The sequence below is a fragment of the Ursus arctos genome, unplaced genomic scaffold (assembly GCF_023065955.2).
Source record: "Ursus arctos isolate Adak ecotype North America unplaced genomic scaffold, UrsArc2.0 scaffold_24, whole genome shotgun sequence".
Lineage (NCBI taxonomy): Eukaryota > Metazoa > Chordata > Mammalia > Carnivora > Ursidae > Ursus > Ursus arctos.
In genome coordinates this window covers 31,859,008-31,883,442 of record NW_026622919.1, presented here as the reverse complement: position 1 = coordinate 31,883,442, position 24,435 = coordinate 31,859,008, and the positions used below count along the sequence as shown (strand labels likewise).

Sequence of the window (24,435 nt, the reverse complement as noted above, 5' to 3'; positions counted from 1 at the left end):
GTACATATATCTGTGTGGACATATGTATTTATTTATCTTGGGTATATGCTTAAAATTGGAATTGCTGGGTTATAGGGGAACTTCTCGAGGCACTGCCATAACTGTATCCAGTGCAGCTGTACCATTTTACATTCCCATCCAGTTCCTAATTAGAACCCAGTTGAGGGTTCCAATTTTTCCATGTCCTTGCCAACACTTGTTATTGTCCATCTTTTTTTCCCCTTTGTCCATTGAATTGTCTTGGCCTCCTTACCAAAAATTAACCATAAGTGCTTTATTTCTGGACTCTCAATTCTGTTCCGTTGATCAATATTTTTGTCTTTATACCAGTATACCACACAGTCTTGGTTAGTATAGTTTTATAGCAAGTTTTTGAAATCAGAAGTGTGAGTCTTCCATTCAAGATGTTTTTGGGTATTCTGGATCTTTTCATATGAATTTTAGAATTAGCTTATCAATTTCTGTAGTTAGAAAGACAATTGGCGTTCCTGGATGGCTCAGTTAAGCGTCCACCTCTTGATTTTGGCTCTGGTCATGATCTCAGGTTGTGGAATTGAGCCCCACATTGGGCTCCTCACTCACTCAGCTGGGAGTTTGCTGGAGAGTCTCTCTCACCTTCCTCCTTTCTCTCTCTTTAAAAAAAATTAAAAATAAAATTTTAAAAAGGACAGTTGGATTTCTATAGACATTGTGTTGAATTTCTAGATCAATTTTGGGAGTATTGCCATGTTAACAATATTGTCTTCTGATCAATGAACACAGTTTTTTCCCCATCTTTTTTTTTTATTAAGCGTTTATTGGAAAGATTCAAAAATTTTCATCTTTATTGTCTTTCGGCAGTGTGTGATAGTTTTCAATATGTAAGTCTTACATTTCTTAAATTTTTCTTAAGTACTTTATTCTGTTTGGTGCTATTATAAATGGAATTGTTTATTTAATTGCATTCTTGATTGTGCTTTGCTGGTCTATGAAAAGATAATCAGTTCTTGGTCTTGTGTCCTACTACCTTGCTGATCCTATTTATTACCTTTAAATGCGTGTCTTCTGCTTTCTTTTTATTTATTTTTATTCTTTTTCTATCTCTTTGAGTCTGTGCATGTTAGTCCACTTAGTTTCATTTTTTTTCTAATTCATTATAAGGCTATACACTTTTTTCCCTAATTGTTTTAGCCACAAACATCTTGTGTATTGTATTTGTGATTTATTTCTAAATCATTGATTTTCTTGTTAATCCAGTAATTTACAATTTTCAAGTAGTTTGGGGGTTGTATTTTTGTTGTTAATACTTGGACATTGAGATTGGAATTCATATCTGGTAGGATTTTTCTTTTTTTTTTTTTCTTTAAAGATTTTATTTATTTGACAGAGATAGAGACAGCCAGCGAGAGAGGGAACACAAGCAGGGGGAGTGGGAGAGGAAGAAGCAGGCTCATAGCAGAAGAGCCTGATGTGGGGCTCGATCCCAGAACGCCGGGATCACGCCCTGAGCCGAAGGCAGACGCTTAACCGCTGTGCCACCCAGGCGCCCCAGGACTTTTCTTTTGAAATTTACTGATATTTTTCTGGTTTTGTTGAGACTCTGCTCCACAAGAAGCATAGTAGGAACACCTTTTGCATAAAACCCCAAATAAACCATTTGGGACCAGAGTGTCCTGGGTTTTTTGGACACAGTAGATAGAATACATTCCATAAGATTAGCCTTCCTCTGACTGCCTAGGTAGTGAGTTTTGTTCTATTTTTATCTTATTCGGAAATATTTTTACATGTCTTTGCAGCCACAAATAAGAAGAGTAATTCACCCAAGCCAGCTCGGTCCAGTGTAGCTGGTAGTCTGTCACTTCGAAGAGCAATAGACTCTGGGGAAAATAGCCGTTCAAAGGGAGACTGTCAAACTCTATCTGAAGGTAAATTTGAAGAGTTTAGAATTTCAGTGGATAGATGTTTGTTATTTAAAATTGATCTTATGGTGTACATAGATTTAGATCTTTAAAGGCACCAACAATGCTGAAACTTGATTTGAAAGTTCCTTGATCTCCCAAGAGAATAGACCCATTGGTAAGAAAATGCAGCCGTTAGACTGCATATTTTGGATTCCTTAATTTTAAATATTTGGCATAAAAAAACTGGGATATATTTTTTGATTGTTTTTGAGTTTTCCTGCAGTTTAAAAATGTTTATGTAGGGAGATATTCTAAAGTGGAGACTAGAGAGCTTTTGTTTGCCTTCTTTCTGAGTATCCCCTTTCTTTTCTATAGGCTCCCCAGGAAGCTCTCAGTCTGGGAGCAGGCGCAGTTCTCCCCGAGCCTTAACACATGACACTATCAGTGATATTTTGCCAAAATCTGAAGACCGGCAGTGTCAGGCTTTGGGTTCGGATGCTGTTGTGGTTGCGGTTTTCAGTGGTTTACCTGCTGTTGAGAAAAGGAGGAAAATGGTCACCTTGGGGTAAGTTCTTTTGTTTATGTAATAGAGTAATAGCTATAGCTTTGTTTGACACTCTTTAAGTCTACATCATAATGAATAAAATAAATTTCCACTTTGTTAATTTTTTAGCAGATGGAAGGCTTGTTTGTTGTATTAAAATCTAACTATAAAGCACTGGAGACCTTTTTTTCTTAATGGAATCAAATGAGATAGTATCAGACATTCAGTTATCTTAAGAGATCATTTTCACTGAAGTGTGTAACCTTGTGTGAATTCTGCCTTGTAAGTTTTTGATGTATGTATCAGCTTTTTTTTTTTTCTGTTTCTCCTGTGTCCTCAACACTTTTCAAAGACATTTGTGCTGGGCTGTATTATGTCATAGGTCTTTCACACATATTTTGTATGTAACAAAGCACTTCTGGCAGTTTTATTTTAACACTGCTTTTGTACTTTTATCTCATCTATTTTCTCTTCTCTTATGAAAATGTCTTCAAAACTCAGAGTTGGAATTTCTCAAAAGGATATACTATATGGTAGTCATGACCTTTATCTCTCGCCCAGGAAAAATAAACTCAAATCCCAGCCATGTCAATTAAACCACCATCCATTAAAAAGATAGAGTGATTATGGTATGTATTGTCTGTGAATGTGCTAGATGAGCCACTAATATCCATCTGCTAATCTATTTTCTAGATATTAAATACGTTTCTAAGTTTAAGCAATGGAATAGTTCTACCTTGGAGACTTTGAAAAAAAAACTTGGAATTAAATTTAGACAGAGATTAACATCCCCTAAGTTTACCTAATTTAAACAGTTTTAAGGTTTGGATAATTACCAGATGTAAAAGAACAGCTGGTATGATTTAGTTTTCTGTTTTAGCTCTCGTTTAAGCAGTGGAAAGGTGTTATAATCATTAGGATTGTCTTCTCCTTCCCATTACCTATCCTGATTTTATACATACTCCTTTCAGGTTGAAGCTACAACTAGCTTTTATATTTTGTCGTAGAGATATTTATATCTGTCTTTAGTCATAACAATTAAATGTATATGACCAGAGACTTTTTTTCTAGACTGTAAAATCCTCTGTAAATATCTGCTGCTCTTAGGTATAACACTCATTTTACAGTTAATTGTATTGCTAGCCTGGCTTATGTGGTGTTTTCTAACTTGTGTCTTTTTTTCCTTGCCTGATTTAAAGTAGTTTGTAAGCAAAAATTTTACATACTGATAATAAGTGGTTCAAATTGGAAGTAAGAAAAGAATATTAAGTGAAAATTTCCCCATCTTTGTCTCCCATCTGCTTAGTTTTCCAACTTCCTGCCTACACACATTACTGCTGTTTTTAATTTTTTATATATGCTGTGTCTTCTCAGTTTTTATGCATATTTAAGCAGCTGTGACTATATAGCTTTTTTTAAACAATTCTAAAATTTATCAACTTTAAAATGGCATCTTTAAGATGATTGTAATTATATGTAAAAATTTTACTTACAAGACCATATTGAACAAAATATATTCATCAGAAAAATATCAATGGCATAATATTAGAGTATTTTGAAACTGATTAAAGCACATAAATATTTACCAAGAATAATTTTCTGATGATGCCATTTTTAAAGTTATACTGCTATATTGTTTTTATTTGGTTAAAAATAATTTTTTTTATTATTATTAACATATAATTTATTATTTCAGGAGTTATAGGTCTTACACAATTCACAGCGCTCACCACAATACATACCCTCCCCAGTATCCATCACCCAACCACTCCATCCCTCCTACCCCCCTACACTCTAACAACCCTCAGTTTGTTTCCTAAGATTAAGAGTTTCTTATGGGGGGGAAAAAAGTCTCTTATGGTTTGTCTCCCTTGCTGGTTTCTTCTTGTTTCGTTTTTTTCCTCTCTTCCCCTATACTCCTCTGCCTTGTTTCTCAAATTCCACATATCAGTGACATCATATGATAATTGTCTTTCTCTGATTGACTTATTTCACTTAGCATAATACCTTCTAGTTTCATCCATGTAGGTGCAAATGGTAAGATTTCATATTTTTTGATGGTTGCATACTATTCCATTTAGTATATATACCACATCTTCTTTATCCATTCATCTGTTGATGGATATCTGGGCTCTTTCTATAGTTGGGCTGTTGTGGACATTGCTGCTATAAACATTGAGGTGCAGGTGCCCCTTCAGATCACTACATTTGTATCCTTGGGGTAAATGCGCAGTAGTGCAATTGCTGGGTCGTTAGGGTAGCTCTATTTTCAACTTTTTGAGGACCCTCCATACTGTTTTCCAGAGTGGCTGCGCCAGCTTGCATTCTCACCAACAGTGTAGGGGGTTCCCCTTTCTCCACATCCTCACCAAAATCTGTCCGTTTCGTGACTTGTTAATTTTAGCCATTCTGACTGATGTGAGGTGGTGTCTCATTGTGGTTTTGATTTGTATTTCCCTGATGCCGAGTGATGTTGAGCACTTTTTCATGTCTGTTGGTCATTTGGATGTCTTCTTTGCAGAAATGTCTGTTCATGTCTTCTGCCCATTTCTTGGTTGGATTATTTGTTCCTTGGGTGTTGAGGTTGATACGTTCTTTATAGATTTTGGATACGAGCCCTTTATCTGATATGTCATTTGCAAAAATCTTCTCCCATTCCGTCAACCGGTTGTCTTTTGGTTTTGTTGACTGTTTCCTTTGCTGTGCAAAAGCTTTGTATCTTGATGAAGTCCCAATAGTTCATTTTTGCCTTTGTTTCCCTTGCCTTTTGAGATGTGTCTAGCAAGAAGTTGCTGCGGCTGAGATCGAAGAGGTTGCTGCCTGTGTTCTCCTCAGGATTTTGATGGATTCCTGTCTCACGTTTAGGTCTTTCATCCATTTTGAGTCTATTTTTGTGTATGGTATAAGGAAGTGGTCCAGTGTCATTCTTCTGCACGTGGCTGTCCAATTTTCCCAACACCATTTGTTGAAGAGACTGTCTTTTTTCCATTGGTTAGTCTTTCCTGCTTTGTTGAAGATAAGTTGACCATAGAGTTGAGAGTCCCATTTCTGGGTTCTCTGTTCTGTTCCATTGATCTATGTGTCTGTTTTTGTGCCAGTACCATACTGTCTTGATGATTACAGCTTTGTAATAGAGCTTGAAGTCCGGAATTGTGATGTCACCAGCTTTGGTTTTCTTTTTCAACATTCTTCCAGCTATTCAGGGTCTTTTCTAGTTCTATACAAATTTTAGGATTATTTGTTCCATTTCTGTGAAAAAAGTCGATGGTATTTTGATAGGGACTGCATCGGATGTGTAGATTGCTCTAGGTGGCATAGACATTTTCACAATATTTGTTTTTCCAATCCATGAACATGGAACGTTTTTCCATTTCTTTGTGTCTTCCTCAGTTTCTTTCATGAGTATTCTATAGTTTTCTGAGTACAGATCCTTTGCCTCTTTGGTTAGATTTATTCCTAGGTATCTTACAGTTTTTGGTGCAATCGTAGATGGGATCGACTCCTTAATTTCTTTTTCTTCTGTCTCATTGTTAGTGTATAGAAATGCAACTGATTTCTGTGCATTGATTTTATATCCTGCTACTTTACTGAATTCCTGTATGAGTTCTAGCAGTTTTAGGGTGGAGTCTTTTGGGTTTTCCACATGAAAAGAGTCTGCAGAGAGTGAGAGTTTGACTTCTTTGCCAATTCTGATGCCTTTTATTTCTTTTTGTTGTCTGATTGCTGAGACTAGGACTTCTAGTACTATGTTGAACAGCAGTGGTGATAGTGGCCATCCCTGCCATGTTCCTGACCTTAGGGGAAAAGCTCTCAGTTTTTCCCCATTGAGAACGATATTTGCTGTGGGTTTTTCATAGATGGCTTTGATGATATTGAGGTATGTACCCACTATCCCTACACTGTGAAGAGTTTTAATCAAGAAAGGCTATTATACTTTGTCAAATGCTTTTTCTGCATCTACCGAGAGGATCATATGGTTCTTGTCCTTTCTTTTATTAATGTAGTGTATCACATTGATTGATTTGCTGATGTTGAACCAATCTTGCAGCCCAGGAATAAATCTCACTTAGTCGTGGTGAATAATCTTTTTAGTGTACTGTTGGATCCTACTGGCTAATACTTTGGTGAGAATTTTTGCATCCATGTTCATCAGGGATATTGGTCTGTAATTCTCCTTTTTGGTGGGGTCTTTGTCTGGTTTTGGGATCAAGGTAATGCTGGCCTTATAAAAAGAGTTTGGAAGTTTTCTTCCCATTTCAATTTTTTGAAACAGCTTCAGAAGAATAGATATTAATTCTTCTTTAAATGTTTGGTAGAATTCCCCTAGGAAGCCATCTGACCCTGAGCTCTTGTTTGTTGGGAGATTTTTGATTACTGCTTCAATTAACTTGCTGGTTATGGGTCTGTTCAGGTTTTGTGTTTCTTCCTGGTTCAGTTATGGTAGTTTATACGTCTCTAGGAATGCATCTCTTTCTTCCAGATTGTCTAATTTGTTGGCATGTAGTTGCTCATAATACATTCTTATAATTGTTTGTATCTCTTTGGTGTTGGTTGTGATCTCTTCTGTTTCATTCATCATTTTATTTATTTGAATCCTTTCTCTTTTCTTTTTGATAAGTCTGGTCAGGGGTTTATCAGTTTTATTAATTCTTTCAGAGAACCAGCTCCTACTTTCATCGATCTGTTCTGCTGTTCTTTTGGTTTCTATTTCATTGATTTCTGCTCTGATCTTTATTATTGCTCTTCTCCTCCTGGGTTTAGGCTTTTATTTGCTGTTCTTTCTCCAGCTCCTTTCGGTGTAGGGTTAGATTGTATATTGGAGATGTTTCTTGTTTCTTGAGAAAGGCTTGTAGTGCTGTATACTTCCCTCTTAGGACTGCCTTTGCTGCATCCCAAAGATTTTGAACAGTTGTGTTTTTGTTTTCATTTGTTTCCATGAATTTTTTAAATTTCTTCTTTAATTTCCTGGTTGACCCATTCATTCTTTAGTAGGATGCTCTTTAGCCTCCATGTATTTGAGTTCTTTCCAACTTTCCTCTTGTGATTGAGTTCCAGTTTCAAAGCCTTGTGGCCCAAAAATATGCAGGGAATGATCCCAGTCTTTTGGTACCGGTTGAGACCTGATTTGTGACCCAGGATGTGATCTCTTCTGGAGAATGTTCCATGTGCACTTGAGAAGAATGTGTATTCTGTAGCTTTGGGATGGAATGATCTGAATATACCTGTGAAGTCCATCTGGTCCAGTGTGTCCTTATTTCCTTGTCGATCTTCTGCTTAGATGATCTGTCCATTGCTGTGAGGGGGGGTGTTAAAGTCCCCTACTATTATTGTATCATTGTCGTGTGTTTCTTTGATTTTGTTATTAATTGGCTAACATAATTGGCTGCTCCCATGTTAGGGCCATAAATATTTACAATTGTTAGATCTTCTTGTTGAATAGACCCTTTAAGTATGATATAGTGTCCTTCCTTATCTCTTATTACAATCTTTGGTTTAAAATCTAGTTTGTCTGATAAAAGGATTGCAACCCCAGCTTTCTTTTGATGTCCATTAGCATGCTAAATTGTTTCTACCCCCTCACTTTAAAACTGGAGGTGTCTTGGGTCTAAAATGAGTCTCTTGCAGACAGCATATGGATGGGTCTTGCTTTTTTATCCAATCTGATACCCTGTGTCTTTTGATTGGGGCATTTAGCCCATTTACATTCAGGGTAACTATGGAAAGATATGAATTTAGGGCCATTGTATTATCTGTAAGGTGACTGTTACTGTATATTGTCTCTGTTCCTTTCTGGTCTATGTTACTGTTGGGCTGTCTCTTTGCTTAGAGGACTCCATTCAATATTTTTTGTAGAGCTGATTTGGTGATCACAAATTCTTTTAGTTTCTGTTTGTCCTGGAAGCATTTTATCTCTCCTTCTATTTTCAATGATAGCCTCACCGGATAAAGTATTCTTAGGTATATGTTTTTCTCGTTTAGTGCCCTGAATATATCATGCCAGTCCTTTCTGGCCTGCCAAGTCTCTGTGGATAGGTCTGCGGCCAATCTAATGTTTCTGCTGTTGTAGGTTACAGACCTCTTGTCCCGAGCTGTTTTCAGGATTTTCTCTTTGTCTCTGGGATTTGTAAGTTTTACTATTAGATGTTGGGGTGTTGACCTATTTTTATTTTGATTTTGGATTTTGATGCCTGTTTCTTTCCCCAAATTAGGGAAGTTCTCTGCTATAATTTCTTCCAGTATACCTTCTGCTCCCCCTTCTTTCTTCTTCTGGGATCCCAATTATTCTAATATTGTTTAACCCTATATTGTCACTTATCTCTCAAGTTCTTCCCTCATGATCCAGTAGTTGTTTATCTCTCTTTTTCTTAGCTTCTTTATTCTCCATCATTTGGTCTTCTATGTCACTAATCCTCTCTTCTGCCTCCTTGCAGTTGGAGCCTCCATTTTTGATTGCACCTCATTAATAGCCTTTTTTATTTCAACTTGGTTAGATTTTATTTCTCCATAAAGGGATTCTCTAGTGTCTTCTATGCTTTTTTCAAGCCCAGCTAGTATCTTTATAATCTTTATTCTGAACTCTATTTCCACCATCTTACTGATGTCCATATTGATTAGGTCCCTTGCAGTTGGTACTGCCTCTTGTTCTATTTTTTCATGTGAGTTTTTCCGTTTTGTCCTTTTGTTGAGAGAAGAATAGATGAACGAGAGAACAAAATGCTAAAAGGGTAACAAAGACCCCAGAGAAATATACAGCAAACAAATCAGAAGAGACCCAAAACCAGGGGGGAAAGAAAAAAAAAAAAAAAAAGAATATGATCAGGCTGGTGACTAGAATAGAGCCATACACTAGATTTTGGGTGTATTTTGGTCTGTTAGAAGAAACTGCATCCCAAAATTTTAAAGAAAGAAAAACTTATATAAATATACAAAAAATAAGGTTAAATACAATGAAGGGATAGAATATGACTATAAAAATGAAAATTAAAAAAGATTTTAAAAAAGGAATTAAGAAGTTGGTTGAAAAAGGAAATAAGAATAATTAAAAAAAAAGAAAAGAAAATTTAAAAAAATTAAAGTTGAAAGACTAAAGAATCATGGGGGAAAAAGCCATGAATTCTATGTGCTGTATTCCCCTAGTGTTGGAGTTTTGCAGTTCTCATTGACCGATAAACTTGGTCTTGGCTGGATGTTCTTGCACCGCCCTTGCCAGTGGCCTGGCTAAGTAGCCTGCCCTGGTTTGGTCCCTGTGGCTTTTGTTCCCTGAAGCCTTTCCGCACAGCTTTAGAGGATGAGAATGAACATGGCAGCCTCCCAGTCTTTGGCCTGGGAAGAGCCAGCAGCTCAGGGCCCACTCCTCAGTGCGCTCTCAGAGAAAAGCAGTCAGTCACTCCTGTCTCCCTGGTCTCTATCCGCACTCTGTCCTCACCCGGCCTGTGACCGAGCATTTCTATTTGTGGCACACGACCTGTTTGGAGTCTCCAGACCCAGCAGATTGCTGCTGTGCGCTCCTGTGCTGCTCCTCCCCGGGGGAGGAAGGGGAGTCTCCCCCAGATCTGCCCTTGTTGGGCCCCTGAGTAGGGGCCTGACTGTGCCAGGAATCACGGTTTATGGCCACCCCAAGCTGAGAGCCCACTGCTCGGCTCACTCTTTGCAGCCGGCTTCTCCACTACGATACCTGAGAGCTCTGCAGCATTTAGGCACCCCCAGTCTTCCCGAGGGTCCTGAAACCACACTGTCCCAGCAAGGGTTCCACCCCCTGCTTAGCCATCAGAGCGACGTCTAAAAGTTCCTATTTTGTGCTCTGCTGCTCTATGACTTGCCAGTAGCCAGCTGACGGAGGCTCGCTCCTACCTAAGTCTATCTTCCCATATATTGCCTTGGATTCAGTTCTCCGCACCTTCTACCTTGCAGAAAGTGGTCGCTTTCCTGTTCATAGAGTTGCTGCCATTTTCTTTGAACTCCAGTTGAGTTCGCAGGTGTTCAGAATGGTTTGATAGGCCTCCTACTCCTCTGCCATCTTGGACTTCCACTACATAGCTTTTTTCATACAGAATGTACACCCTGTTTTCTCAGTAATATATCTGACATTTTTCCATATCAATGAGAACATATTATTTAGGACTTCTATTTTTGTCTTTTAATCAGAATTTTTATTGAGATAATTATATGTTCACATGCAGTTCTAAGAAATAATACAAAGAGATCCTATGGACCTTACCCAGTTTCCCCTAATGATGACATTTTGCAAAACTGATACAGTATCACAACTAGGATATTGACATTGATGCAGTCAATCATTTTCTAACCTTTTATTGTAGGTCTTAAAGTGAATTTTTAAAAAAACAATACTTGAAATTTAGTATTAAGCACCAGTACCATATACCCTACTTGGTTTCATGCTCAGTTTCAGGACAAGAAGAAAATATATATTCTATCACTGACTAGTTATACAAAAATATCAGGTTGTTTTCTCCTTTGAGGGCTAATGCTAAAGGAGGTCGTCTGGAAGGAATGCAAATGACTGATTTGGAAAATAATTCTGAAACTGGGGAATTACAACCTATACTACCTGAAGGAGCTTCAGCTGCCCCTGAGGAAGGTATGGAATGATGAAGTCATAATTTGGTGGGAGGTGGGAAAAATCTTTTTTTGTGTTGGTGTTGGGGAGTAGTTAAATAAGTTATTGAGACTTTACCATCCAATATGCTTGATCTGAATATAGCATTTATTGTGCCACTGAATTTGATTTACTAGGACACTGAGCACAGAGGAAGACAAAGTGGATAATTAACTACATAAAAGGACATGTCTTACTTAGAAGGGAGGTTTATGGGGGGGAGTGGGTAGAATCTACAAATAGTTCATCCGCTCATTCAATAAATGTGTTAAGTCACCTACATGACAGGCCTTAAATTTGCTAGATATGCAAAGGTGAGATTAGATATGTTCACAGGCTTAGGGGGAAGGCATGCATAAAAACAACTAATTATAATATTAAGTGTTAAGGACTTTGCTTTTAAGGTCGCTTTTTTTTTTTTTTTTTTTAAGATTTTATTTCTGAGAGAGAGCGCACAAGCAGGGGTGGAGGGAGAGGGAGAGGGACAAGCAGACTCCCCATTGAGCCAGGAGCCCAATGCAGGATGCAATCCCAGGAGCTGGAGATCATGACCTGAGCTGAAGTTAGACTGAGCCACCCAGGCACCCTAAAGTCAATCTTGATTAATATTTGTAAATTGCTTTGCTCTCTAAAACTATTCCAAACTTTAACCATTTAAAAAAATCCTTTTTGGTAACTGACTTCAACTCTGGCAGTTCATTCTCAATTAGATTTTCAGTATTCTTCTTTGTGTTCTTCCAGGTTCATCATTCTTTATCTAAAAGCATAGGAGACATTCTGTAATTTTGAGTAGCAGAGGTTTTTTTTTTTTAAGAGTTTATTATTTATTTATTTATTTATTTATTTATTTATTTATTTGAGAGAGAGCATGCATGAGTGGGGGAAGGTGGGGAAGGAGCAGAGGAAGAGGGACAAGCAGACTCCGTGCTGAGTGCAGAGCCTGACACAGGGCTTGATATCAGGACCCTGAGATCATGACCTGAGCCAAAATCAAGAGTCAATGCTTAACTGACTGCCCCAGAAGGTGTTTTGAAATAAGGCTGTGTGTTTTGCCATTGTTGTCTTTTATATATTAGCAGAAAAGGATGTCAACTTTATTAATGACATTTGGCATTGAAATGTTTTCCCCATTTTTCTGAAATTCTGCAACCTTCCATCTCTGCACTCATTTGAATTTTAATGATCGATGAATTGTAGCACAAAGTGTATATGCCAGTGCCACCATTTACCTCTGGCCGCCCTGTGAGAGGGTGTGTGTGTGGTGGCATTTTTAGGTTTTTCAGTTAAAGAATACTAAACACTCCCTTCTAAGCTGATGCTCCTGTGGCAGCCGGCATTACTTCAGTAGAAGAGATTAAATGAAAAGGATTTTTAAAGTGAAGTGTTGATGGTTAAAACCTTAAGATGTAAATATTTTGATTAAAAATCTTTAAAGAAAGGACCTGTAGGGATTAGCTAGTTTCGATGTACTTATATATATTGATTATAAGTTATAGTGGCTTAAATTTTTATAGCATGTGCTGGAACTACAGCCCCCTTTTATTCATGCAGCATTTATGAAATGCTTCTAATTTGCCTGTCATTGCATTTGATGCTGGTGAAAAAGTAATTCCTGAGCTTGCGTTTAGTTCAGGATTTCTTTAACTTGGCACCATGACATTTTGGGCCAGATGATTCTTTGTTGTAGAGGCTGCCCTGTGCGTTGTAGGACGTTTTGCGGCATCCCTGGCTTTTAACTACTAGGTGCCAGCAGTACCTCCTCTGAGTTACAATAACCAAAAATGTTCCCTGGGAGGCAAAATCATCCCCAGTTGAGAACCGCTGGTTGAGTTCAGTGTCTCAACCAGGGATGACCATTCTCTAAGAAGCACATGCCGGAGTAGATCACAGTTACAAATGGGTACAAGGTGTAGTTTTCAGGTATGTTGGTGGATATGTGTTGGTGGTGGTGGGAGGGGTGCAGGGAGAGCAATTGAAAACCATCAGCCAGGTGTCAGACCATTTAATAGCCAATAGAGAATGATGGGTGCTGTGATAGGGTGTATACGGAGCTCAAAGACCAGGTATGGAGTAATAAAAATAATAGATAATATTTACTAAGTCTTCATTATATATTAGAGACTGCTAAAGACTTTTCCAGATTTATCTTGTTTTCTCAGTATAGCTCTACATGGTAGTTACTTTATTATCTTGATTATCTCACCTATAAGGTGAATAGGCTGGAGCCTAGAGTTGTAACTTATCTTAACCCAAAATCACAGAGTTAGTAAATGAAAGGGCTGGAATTTGAACCCAGAGCCAGTGCTCTTAACTGTCATCTTAACTAACCTGGTTCACCCTTAGAAAGATCATCCTAAGGAATGAGGACAAATTAGCCAGGTGAAAACTAGTGAAAGATGAGGCCAGAGTGGAAACAGAGGACACATCATGAAGAGTTACACTGTATGTCCTGGCTAAAATTTGCACTTTGTCCTATGAATGGGATCTAAGCAAAAAGTGAGATAATTAAATTATGTTTTTAAATTCCTGTTCTAGCTGTGTTGTGGAGAATGGATTTGGAGGCGGGAGAGGGGATGTGGAACTCTAGGAGCAGGAAAACTGGCAGGAAGCATGTTAAATCACTGTGGTGAGAAGATGACTTGAACTTAATGTCAGCCTTCAGCTCATAAATGCACGTTATCTTAGCAGTCCTAACCCTGAAAGTTTTTGACATCGGTTTCTTATTTAGAGCTAATCATTGACAGCTTATCAGAAACTAGAGAAAGGCATTTGCTTGGCAACATTTGGGATCTACCATGTACTTTCAAATCCTTGAAACTCTGAGATTTAGAGTGAATTGGTCACTGTGACCCAGTAAGACATTTTCTTTTCTATAAGGAGCGATATGATATAAAGAACCTAGAACTGAGTAAGAAAACTCGCTGTGTGAACATGCAGGTCAGCAGTGCACAGACGTACACCCTTGTGGTTCGTTGGCATCTAAACAGTTTGTTTACCATTAGCGTCCCAGGCTAGACGGTGAGAAGGAGACTAACTGATAAGGCCGGAAGAAGGGAATATAGTGGACAATAAGAGCTCTGAGCCTTTCCGAATCTACTTTGTGAGAGAAGAATGGGGCCTTACTCACAGATGTGGTATTATTCTATCAGCAGGAAGCAATTCTCAAGAAACCTTTATTTTTCACACCAGTACGCCTTGGTAGAAAGTTGAGTGAGTTTGTCTTGTATCCATGGTTAGGAAACACAAGGCTCTTTATTTGAGCAGAATTCCTAAGAGACAATTTTCTGTGTCAGGTGACTATAGGTAAGTCTGTCTGTCTCTGTCACATCTGTCTGAAGAAACTTTAAAATAAGGCATTGTTTGTGTTACTCGCAGGGAATTTGGGACTACTAAGGTGGTCTCTTCTTTTTTTATTTATTTAAAGATTTTTATTTATTTATTTATTCGACAGAGATAGAGATAGCCAGCGAGAGAGGGAGCACAAGCAGGGGGAGTGGGAGAGGAAGAAGCAGGCTCATAGCGGAGGAGCCTGATGTGGGGCTTGATCCCAGAACGCCGGGATCATGCCCTGAGCCGAAGGCAGACGCTTAACCGCTGTGCCACTCAGGCGCCCCTACTAAGGTGGTCTCTTAAATGTTTTTGTGCATCGATGAAATATGACTTCTTAGACATGTCACGCATCAGCAGCAGGCCTTTTTCTTTCTAAGTGGGACCATATAGGACAACCTTGCATTAATCTTGTGTTTAATGGCCTGATACTAAAAACCTTGACACCGCCCCCACCCCTGCTGCTGCTGCCAGTTGATACCCTCCCTGCAGGACTCCTGAAGTAGATCAGTGTCTTCCTTGTTCAGGCTAAAACTGGAGCGTATGCCCTGATTGAGTCCTATTGAAGTAGCACAGATCTCCTTTCAATTAAGTCAAGAATATCCATCCACCCATCCCAGGGAAAAGCCGTGGTATGCCTGTTACAAATCTTAATGGCAAGCTGTTTAAACTAAAAGAGGAATGCAAAGTCTGATGTTATGCCATAACTGATCCCTTTTGGGATACAGGTTCAGAGATTTTAATAGAGGGGCGCCTGGGTGGCATAGTCGTTAAGCGTCTGCCTTCGGCTCAGGGCGTGATCCTGGCGTTATGGGATCGAGCCCCACATCAGGCTCCTCTGCTATGAGCCTGCTTCTTCCTCTCCCACTCCCCCTGCTGTGTTCCCTCTCTCGCTGGCTGTCTCTCTCTCTGTCAACTAAATAAAATCTTTTAAAAAAAAAGAGAGAGAGATTTTAATAGAAGGGGCACCTGGGGCACCTGGGTGGTGCAGTTGGTTATGCATCTGACTCTTGGTTTTGGCACGGGTTATGATTTCAGGGTATGAGATCGAGCCCTGCATCAGAGTCCATGCTGGGTGTGGAGCCTGCTTAAGATTCTCTTTCTCCCTCCGCCCCCTCCCCCAAAAGAGAGATTTTAATCTAAGTTACAAGAACTCAAATCAGCTGGCTTAAACAAAAAAGATTTTACTCTCTTGTATTAACATGAAGTCTCCCCTAACTGTGGTAGGGCAGTTTCAGGGTTGGAAAACAGCTGTTTAATGTCCTCAAGAACTCATTTTCCCCCCGTCTTTCACACTGCCATTCTCAGTGAATTGGCTTAGCCCCCCTCAGGATGGCAAGATTGCTGCTGCAATTTCAAACTTCATATAGAGTCAGAATAAAATTCTGGGAATACAGGAGGATTATTTCATTCTATATATCTCTATCAACAAGGAAAACCTTTGTCAGAGCACCTTAGCAACTTCCTAATGTCCTCTTTTATCTCATTAATCACTGCCAAAAAAAGGAAACTTGGCAAAGTCTAAACATTTGGTTCCCCTCCTTGACCCATTCCACATGGCCACATGGAAGAGGGGAGATGGTTGAACAGTAGCAAGGTTCCATTTTAGACAGGAGCGGGGCAGGTGGAGCAGTAGTGTCTGCCGCAGCAGGTGGTTCATGTCTTTCCCCAGCATCTGAAATCTGAGCACCTGTGAATAAGGGAGTTCGAAGTAAGTACGGTATAAAGAGCCCCAGCATAAAATGTGGTAGATAATTGATACAGAAATATTCTAACTTTTAACTGTAAGATGCAGATTTTGTTTTCCATGTTAACATCTCTGTGGCATCTTACATTTAATGGTATCTTTAATTACTATCAGTGGCACCCGGTTGTATGAAAACCTATTGACACCTGGTGAGATTAAGAAAGGTCTAATATTCAGACTTCTTAGAGTTGGTAAAGTATCACTAGTTTGCTTTAGGTATTAGTGGGGAGACATTGCAATATATGGGGCAAGGCACAGCAAATAGCTTATGGTCTGTTGATTGACATCAGCTAGTTTGATTTCAGGTATTTGACCTTAAGTGTATTTACTCCCTGTCAGTTACTGAAGGTAGTGGGTTGTGCAGGACCTGTTGACTCAGTAGTAGGCCAACTACTAACCTAGATGTGAGGGGACCAATTTTTCTTTCTCATTACATTCACAAAGCTAGGGAACCTCCCTAAGTATGTGTTCGTGGCCCTGACTGCTACTGTATAAATAAGTTTATACTACATTTCATAGGAGTCCTATGAGCGGCATTCCAAGAAACAGGAAGTTTGGAAAGCAAAATAATTCCTAAATTGGCATTTTCAACATGTGATTGTATATAGTGCTCTAAACCTTGCTAAGAGTTCTAAATGTTACATAATTTGAATACTACTCAATAATGTTCACAGCATTTTCTAGTATTTAAATATTCACTGTAGGCTAGAGTTCTTTTAAATATTATAAATTAATGTTTTAAAGATCTGTAATGAGTAAAGAGTTTGAAAATGAATTTAAAGAATAAGATTTTTGGGAATTTCTGAGAATCCATAGAATTCCATTTCTTTGTGAATCTGTCAGGAATTCAGAAACACTGGTGCCTGTACCTAGAAATTTCAGTTCCGGGTTTTAGGATTTTCAGCAACAGTTTCATGAAGGGCCACAAGGTGGAGGTGGTGCTTCATGGAAGTAGCTTGTTTTGTCTCTAAACTATAAGAATCACATTTGGCTTTTTACAGCAGGAAAGTTTTTGTTTTTGTTTTTGTTTGCTGAACAAGGAGATTTCAGAAATGTCCATACAGACAGCCTATGTCTTCTCAATATTTAAGGGAGAAGTAGTACTACACAAACTCTTCTTGGTAAAGCCATCTGTGGCTACCGTTTTCTTTGTTAGAAGTTCTTTTAACTACAAGTTCTATTTCGTTAGTAGTTAAAATACCTATTCACATTGTCTGTTTTTACCTGAGTGACCTTTGGTAGTTTGTATCTATCGAAGGATTTGTTCATCTCATCTGTGTTCTTGATTTCATGAGCATCAAGGTGTTTATACTGTTCCCTTATCATCATTTTAATGTCTGTAGAATCTGTTGTGATGTCACCTCTTTCATTCCTGATATTAGTAATTTTGTTCCCTTTTTCTTTAGTCTGCCTAGAAGCTTTTCAATTTTGTAGATTTTAAAGAACTGCCTTCTTGTGTCACTGATTTCTTTTCGTGTTGTTTTCCTGTTAACTTTATTTGTTCTTTATTTACTTTCTTTTATTTGGTTTGAGTTTATATGCTCTTTTTTTCTAGTTTCTTAATGTAGATGTTTAGATCATTGAGACCTTTTACTTTTCTAATGTAAGCATTTAATAAATTTCCTTTTAAGCACTGTTTCCTTTTAAAAGCACTGCTATAGCCATATCCTCCAAATTTTGATATGTTGTATTTTTATTTTCATTCAGTTCATATGTGTTTCATTAATTCTGGAAAATTCTCAGCCATTTTCTCTTAATGTATTGCCTCTCTCTGATTTTTTGCTGTCTCTGTGGCAGTCTATTTGACACGATTGGAGCTATTACCATTTATTCCCTTATATTTTAGTCACTTTTATAATTTTCATCTCCTATTTCTTTAATATTCTGTTTAATTTCCTCGGTTCTGTCTTTAAATTTGCTGACCGCTTTTTCAACCTTGCTTAAATCCATCTATTAACATTTAACGTTTAAATTTTAATGACTGTATCTTTCGTTTCTAGAAAGTCTGTAGTAATTTTTATTTTTTATTTTTTTGTCTAGTGATTTTTAAAAATTTATCCTTTTTCATGTTAAACAGGTCGTTATTTCAATTTATGAAAAATTCGTGGTATTATCCTTCTGTTTGTGTGTCTGTTTGACTCTTATTTCAGGTGGATTATCTACCTTATTGGTTTTGTAAATTTTGATTGGAACATACCTTTCTGAGATTATTTTTCTGCCCCAACTACCCCACTCCTAAAAAAATCTTTTCTTTTTTCCCCCCCATGACAATTCTTATGAGTTACCATAAGGATTGTGGAATCTTCCCTCCAGAGAGGTGTATTTCGTGTGTGTGTTTTTTGTTTTGTTTTTAATGCTTCAAGAGTGTTCACTGATTAATGTTTTTTTGTTTTTTTCTTTAAGATTTTATTTATTTATTTGACGGAGAGAGAGACAGCCAGAGAGAGAGGGAACACAGGGGGAGTGGGAGAGGAGGAAGCAGGCTCCCAGCGGAGAATACTGATGTGGGGCTCAATCCCAGGACTCTGGGATCACGCCCTGAGTCGAAGGCAGACGCTTAACGACTGAGCCACCCAGGCGCCCCATCACTGATTAATGTTTGTTGATTGTCTTTTCTTGGGTCTTCTTGTGCTAAAGTAATTCGAGATTATATCCTGAATATTTTTAATATGATATTATGAGACTCTGGGTTTTATTTAAATCTGCCAGTTTGGTGGTACTTCAAGTTCTGGTCTACATCAGTGTGCCTGTTCCTGTTTACTTTTCAAAGTCCTAAAATAACTGCTTCATAGGGCGCCTGCGTGGCTCAGTTGGTTGAGTGTCGACTCTTCATTTTGGCTCAGGTCATGATCTTCGGGTCATGAGCGCGGGGCTCTGTGCTAGGCGTGGAGCCTGCTTGAGGATTCTCTCCCTCTGCCCCCCCCCCCACTTCGGCGTGCCTGTGCACGCAGGGGCTCTTTTTCTCTCGCTCACAAATAAATCTTTAAAAAAGACATTTAAAAAAATAGCTGCTTCATGCATTCTATCCAGGTTTTATAGCTTTGTTCAGTGGGAAAGATGGGATGGAATGTGCTTATTCCATCTTAACCTAGAACCTGCCCTCCAGAGAGTTTACATTTACTTTATTTAAATAACACTAGCTCCTGACCAATTTTTATGTTAATTTCCTGAGATTTGAACCTCAACTTTAAATCCCAAACCTAAATTAGTCACACAGGGCTTAGTTTGAGCTCTGAGATGAGCTGAGCCCAGCAGAAACAGACAAGAAACTGTATTCAGTAGGCAGACTTTTTCTAGTCTGTTTTTTTCAACAAAAATGTTAGCTTTATGCAGGGAGTGAAGTTTCAGCCACTCCCTTTCTATGGTGGGTCCAAGGGAATGTTAAAGATGTTCACATCAGATGGTAGCATCTGACCCATTAGTTTTCCTTATCTTTATTTGTTTTGGCACCTGTGTACTTCCCTTCTTTCCTTTAAATGTGGCTGTTTATTAAATTAATATTTTAAGTTCATATTTTCTCTAGCATTTATAAGGGTTTATAGCAGAAAGATTTTCAGATTTTCTTGATCACTGTCTTGTTGAAACAAAAGTACTTTCTGCAGATTTTTTCTTTTAAAAATCAACTGATATACATAAAAACAAAATTAGAGGCCCAAATGGGATAGTACCTCATTTATTGCTAGGATTATTGGAATTTTTTATACACACACATACATGTAAGTATAAATGTGTCTATATATGTTTTAGGTTGGAAGCGGTTACATTTATATTGAATAAGGATTAAAAGTCTCTAGAAAAAACTATTTGCTTTGGAAAAAAAGTTCTCAGTATAATGAAATTAATACTGGTCTCAAATTACTACTTGCAGATACTGTAGAAAGGGCAATTTTAATCTTTGAGAACAAAAATAAAACCACTGTTCTAAGTAACTGAAGAGAACTGAGGTTTACGTGGTTACTTCTTTATTTGTTGTTTGTTTGGTATCTTACGTGGTCTTGGCATCCAGTGTAAAATTCACTTGGAATCTCAGTTTAGGAGATGAGGAGACCTCCTTTTCCTTTCACTTGCGGTGGTTTCTCGTCAGAAACATGCTCTGCCCTTCTCTCCTGCCAGGAATGAGTAGCGACAGCGACATTGAATGTGACACTGAGAACGAGGAGCAGGAAGAGCACGCCAGCATGGGGGGATTCGACGACTCTTTCATGGCGCAGCCCCCAGATGAAGGTGCAGCACCTGGTGTCCTTTCACAGCGATCAGGAAAACGTCGCTGCTGCTGCTTCTCTCTTGTTTCTGCTTCTTTTTCTTTTTTAATTATTGTCACTTGTGAGACAACATTCTATGGGGTAAACTATATGGTGAATACTGAAAACATGTGCTAGGTTCTCTGGCTGGTCGGATGCCTGCCGGCAGCTGCCTGGGGGTCAGGGTCAGCAGCCTGCTTTAGTACAGCCCGGACCGAGCATGGCTCTTAGGTTGTACAGAGTTGTTTGCAACAAAAACAAAACCGAGAAGACTTTTCAACAGAGGCAGTTTGTGGCCTGCAGTGCCTAAATATTTACTATGTGCCCTTGGATAGAAAATGTTTGTCAACCCCTGGGGAGGGTTCAGATATTACGAGATACTAGCTAGCTATTAGGTAACTTTTTAAAAGATTTTTCCTGATTTCTTAGAAATGCATTTCATTAATGGAAGCATCATTTTTTAAATTTCCTCTTCTCCCAAAATAGTTTTAGGAATAAAACTCACTGAGAGAAAGTCATTGTTAGTATTTTTGCTGTTTTTTAGGAGTACAACCTAATGATTTGATACGATGCATACAATGTGAAATGATGAACAGTTTAGCTAACATCTGTCACCCATTGTCAGTATTTATCCAGAGACCTTAATGATCAGTCTGAGTGTTCCTCCGCAGGACTCCCTGGAACGACAACACTGTCAGGCTCATGCTAGTTGTTACCTTTATAACTTTACAGATTTCCCTCATGTTCTGGTATCTTTCAAAACAGAGCTAAGGATTGGATGATTTTTAAGTATTACGACACTTTTAGTAATTTTCTCTGTTTCTGAAAGAAGCAGCCAAATTTTGGGCAAGTTATTTTGAGTGCTGATGGGTCTGTAGTGCTATTTGCATGTGCAGTTTAATTTGCTTTAAAATACATGTTATGTTTACGGAGTGAGTCTTAAGTGTACGTACCTCCTCCTCATTCCCTCTTCCCTTCCTCAGCTGCTCCCACAGTGTCCCTAGGAGGACAAAGTTAGGCAGCGCCTTTCCTCTTCTAATTGTGGGTGTTACACATTTTACTTTTTCTCGCTTATTTTCCCCTTGTGCTTGCTTAACTTGACTCAGATCACAAATTACTTGAAGACAGAGGTTTGTCTACAGCCCAGTGCATCTTTATCGCTTAAATAATAAGCTTGGTAAGATCATTTAAAGACGTGGAAAATACTGGTCTTTAAAAACTGTTATCTGCTTTTAAATTTTTTCTTAGATACGCATTCCAGTTTTCCTGATGGTGAGCAAATAGGCCCTGAAGACCTCAGCTTTAATACTGACGGAAACAGCGGAAGGTAATTTTCAAATCAAGAGAACTGACTTGCAAGCTACCCTGACCCTGAGATTTGCTGTAGTCGGTGCTCAGATTTGTCATCTGTCAGATAATCAGATTTGGTCTTATTTTTTTCATCATCTCTACCTGAAATAGTAATTCCGAAACTTTAGAAAGTAGCATAATTGTAGTATATGCCATTAGTACACAGGAAAAAATTAACAGCGTGTCTTCAAGAAGATTCTGTGTGATGCAGTGAATTAACAGTGTAGTCCTCAGTTAATTTAGTAAATTAGTATATCCATCAAAGGCAGTTCGTTTCCTGTAATAGAACGGCGACAGCTGCCACACCGTGTGTAGAGACAGTGCGCGCTAACTCGGCGCTCTTCTGTCCGTGGCTAGATGCTCGGTTGTGTTTAAATGACCACGTTTATGTTCTGGGTTTTAATCATAGTTTATAGCTTCATTAATGCCTGTAAATTAGGAAACAGAAAAATTACTTATGTGTAGATTCTGCCCTGTAGATACTTTATGTGAATAACTAAAGCAAAACTAGACCGAGTCTCGTTTTTGGAGTACGTTGGCTGACTGAAGTTAATTTATTTACCTGGTTTGCTCAGGTGCAGGCACACTGATTATTGGCACAATCTTTCTGTTGTATGACTTTTACAAATATAATTTTAAATGAGTGAAGTTCATGTGAATTGGTTATGTTTCCCAGTCATACAAACACATGGAAGATCGTTTAAGATTTTTTTTTTTCCTTTTCTCTTTTATTTTCATTAGTTGGACATTGGTTTCAGTGTCAATACGTTTAAAGATTCATACAGATTGCGCAGTGGTTTACATGAAACTGTGGTATAATGTTTACTTTCATACCCCGTTAGCCTAAAATAATTGCCAGACTTTCCACTGGGCTCCTGCATTTGCGTTTGAGCTGCTATACTGTTTGTGAAAGTTACACTGAGAGTTGATAAGACTGTTGAGGAAGCATGAATATAATACACACGTGAGAGGCGCCTCATCTGCATCTGTTTTACTTACTTCCCGTGTCTGATGTCTTGCCAGATGCTGTGATTCATGGTTTGCTTTTGTTCAAAACGGTTCACACTTTTTGTTAATAAAATGAACTTGAGAAAATATCATGCCTCTGCAATTTATTAAAAGTGGGACAGGAAGTCCCTGGGGTTTTTTTTTTATTCACATTGCCTGTGTATGATAGAGGCTGTTAAGCTGTATAAGACTGTTAGTAAATGCATGGGGAAATTAAGAGACTTACTTAGACTCTTGGTAATATATATGGGTACTTTTTCTCCTTAAAAGTTAGTTGGAAATACTTAAGTTCTATAATCATATCAGAAGTGAAAATTTAGCATTCGCTTACTAACGTGCGTAGTGTTGGCCTGCTGTTGTGTAGTTACTAGGTGGCTGACCATGCAGGACTCTACGGCATTACTGATAAATGCTTTACCACGTTTTCTTGTGTGTTCGATAGAAATGTATTTCTGTTCATTGCATTCTGTTGAAATCATTTTTTTAATCCAGCTTTCTCTTAGCTCTATATTCCATTGTAATGGATGAAGATATAATGTAAGAATTTTGCACCTCTGGTGTTGAGGGCAAACCATTTTAAGGATTGATCAGATTTTTTTTTTTTAATGAGACTCATCAGTTGAAATCTACAAACACAGATACTATTGACTACTCTGAATATCTTGCTATTGCCAGCTCTTTCTTTAACTTGTATTTGATATAGAACTCAGTGCTTTCCCATTTATCTTTATAATTCTATTTGTTTTCAAAATATGGAAAACTGCATGCGGTTAAGAGCTAAGAAAAGCCTGAGAAAAGACTATTCATTTGGGGTAATTTACTTGTAAATGCTTTTAGCACGGGTGGTTTAATTAGAAGATTCTCTTGGGTCATTAGTCTACGTAGTAGCATCTTGAGGCATCCCTCTGGCCTTTATTGGGAGGAGGAACATGTTTTTAAATCACAAATGTTCTTAACCTTTGCTCTTAATTTGCATGACCTTGAGGGGTTTTTTTAGTCTGGATTCCCTAGATTGGGATCATAATGTTTGCATCGTGGTGTATTTGGATCTTGAGTATTTCTCTGGCTTTTCTTATGCTTTCAAGTTACGTATAAAAACAATCAGGAGTGCTGCCCTTATTTTAGATGAATGGAGAGCTGGTTGAGACCCTTTTAATTTGGTAGAATTTGAATTCACTGTGTCAGCAACACTATTTTTGGTTGTTACAGCTGAAGGAAAAATTGAAGGTATTTAGTTGCACAAAAACTTCGGAGGGACAATACTTTGAGCTTAATTGGTATATTCTCATGTATTTTAGGAACCTATTTGTACCATATTCTGATTCCATATTTAAGAATAAAATCTTTCTCTTGAAAAGCAAAAAATGCAAGATTCTAAAGAAATGATATTCAACCTGCCTTCCTGGTATAAAATCCTCTATTTTGTAATTAAAGTTGACAACAGGTTTTACCAAAAATCAAAAACAAACTGGTAAGTAGCTAAAGGAGAGAATATTCTGAGTACTCACAAGCAGTTCTGTGGTGAAGAAAATTGTGTCTATTTTGTTGGGCTCCAGCTCACTTCAAGTCATGTTGTTTGAGAATTTTAAAATAGTAAGAAATATGCAGCATATATAAATTCTCACAGTCCATTGAAGAAGCTTTGGGATTCAGTTAACAAGTATCTGGCATTCTCTCTAGGTAGACAAACTACTGTCCTTGAGCCAAATCCCTACTGCTCT

At 38.1% G+C, this 24,435-nt stretch overlaps 1 protein-coding gene across 10 annotated transcripts in view; it reads left to right on the top strand.

The window, feature by feature from the left end:
- Positions 1–24,435, top strand: part of TRIM37 (tripartite motif containing 37) — a 151,441-nt gene that overhangs the window by 102,234 nt on the left and 24,772 nt on the right. For 4 of the 10 annotated variants that reach the window (XR_006411500.3, XM_057317998.1, XM_044390691.3 and 1 more), the window contains 5 exons: positions 1,776–1,904; positions 2,256–2,445; positions 10,887–11,023; positions 20,229–20,339; positions 21,605–21,683. Coding sequence is in view for 9 of the 10 variants with exons in the window: in XM_057317998.1 (XP_057173981.1) it covers positions 1,776–1,904; positions 2,256–2,445; positions 10,887–11,023; positions 20,229–20,339; positions 21,605–21,683 (646 nt within the window). In the remaining variant the exon portion in view is untranslated. Of the gene's footprint in view, positions 1–1,775; positions 1,905–2,255; positions 2,446–10,886; positions 11,024–20,228; positions 20,340–21,604; positions 22,802–24,435 lie in introns of those variants that run through there. The other 6 variants (XM_026517457.4, XM_044390692.3, XM_048223781.2 and 3 more) reach the window with 4 other exon arrangements.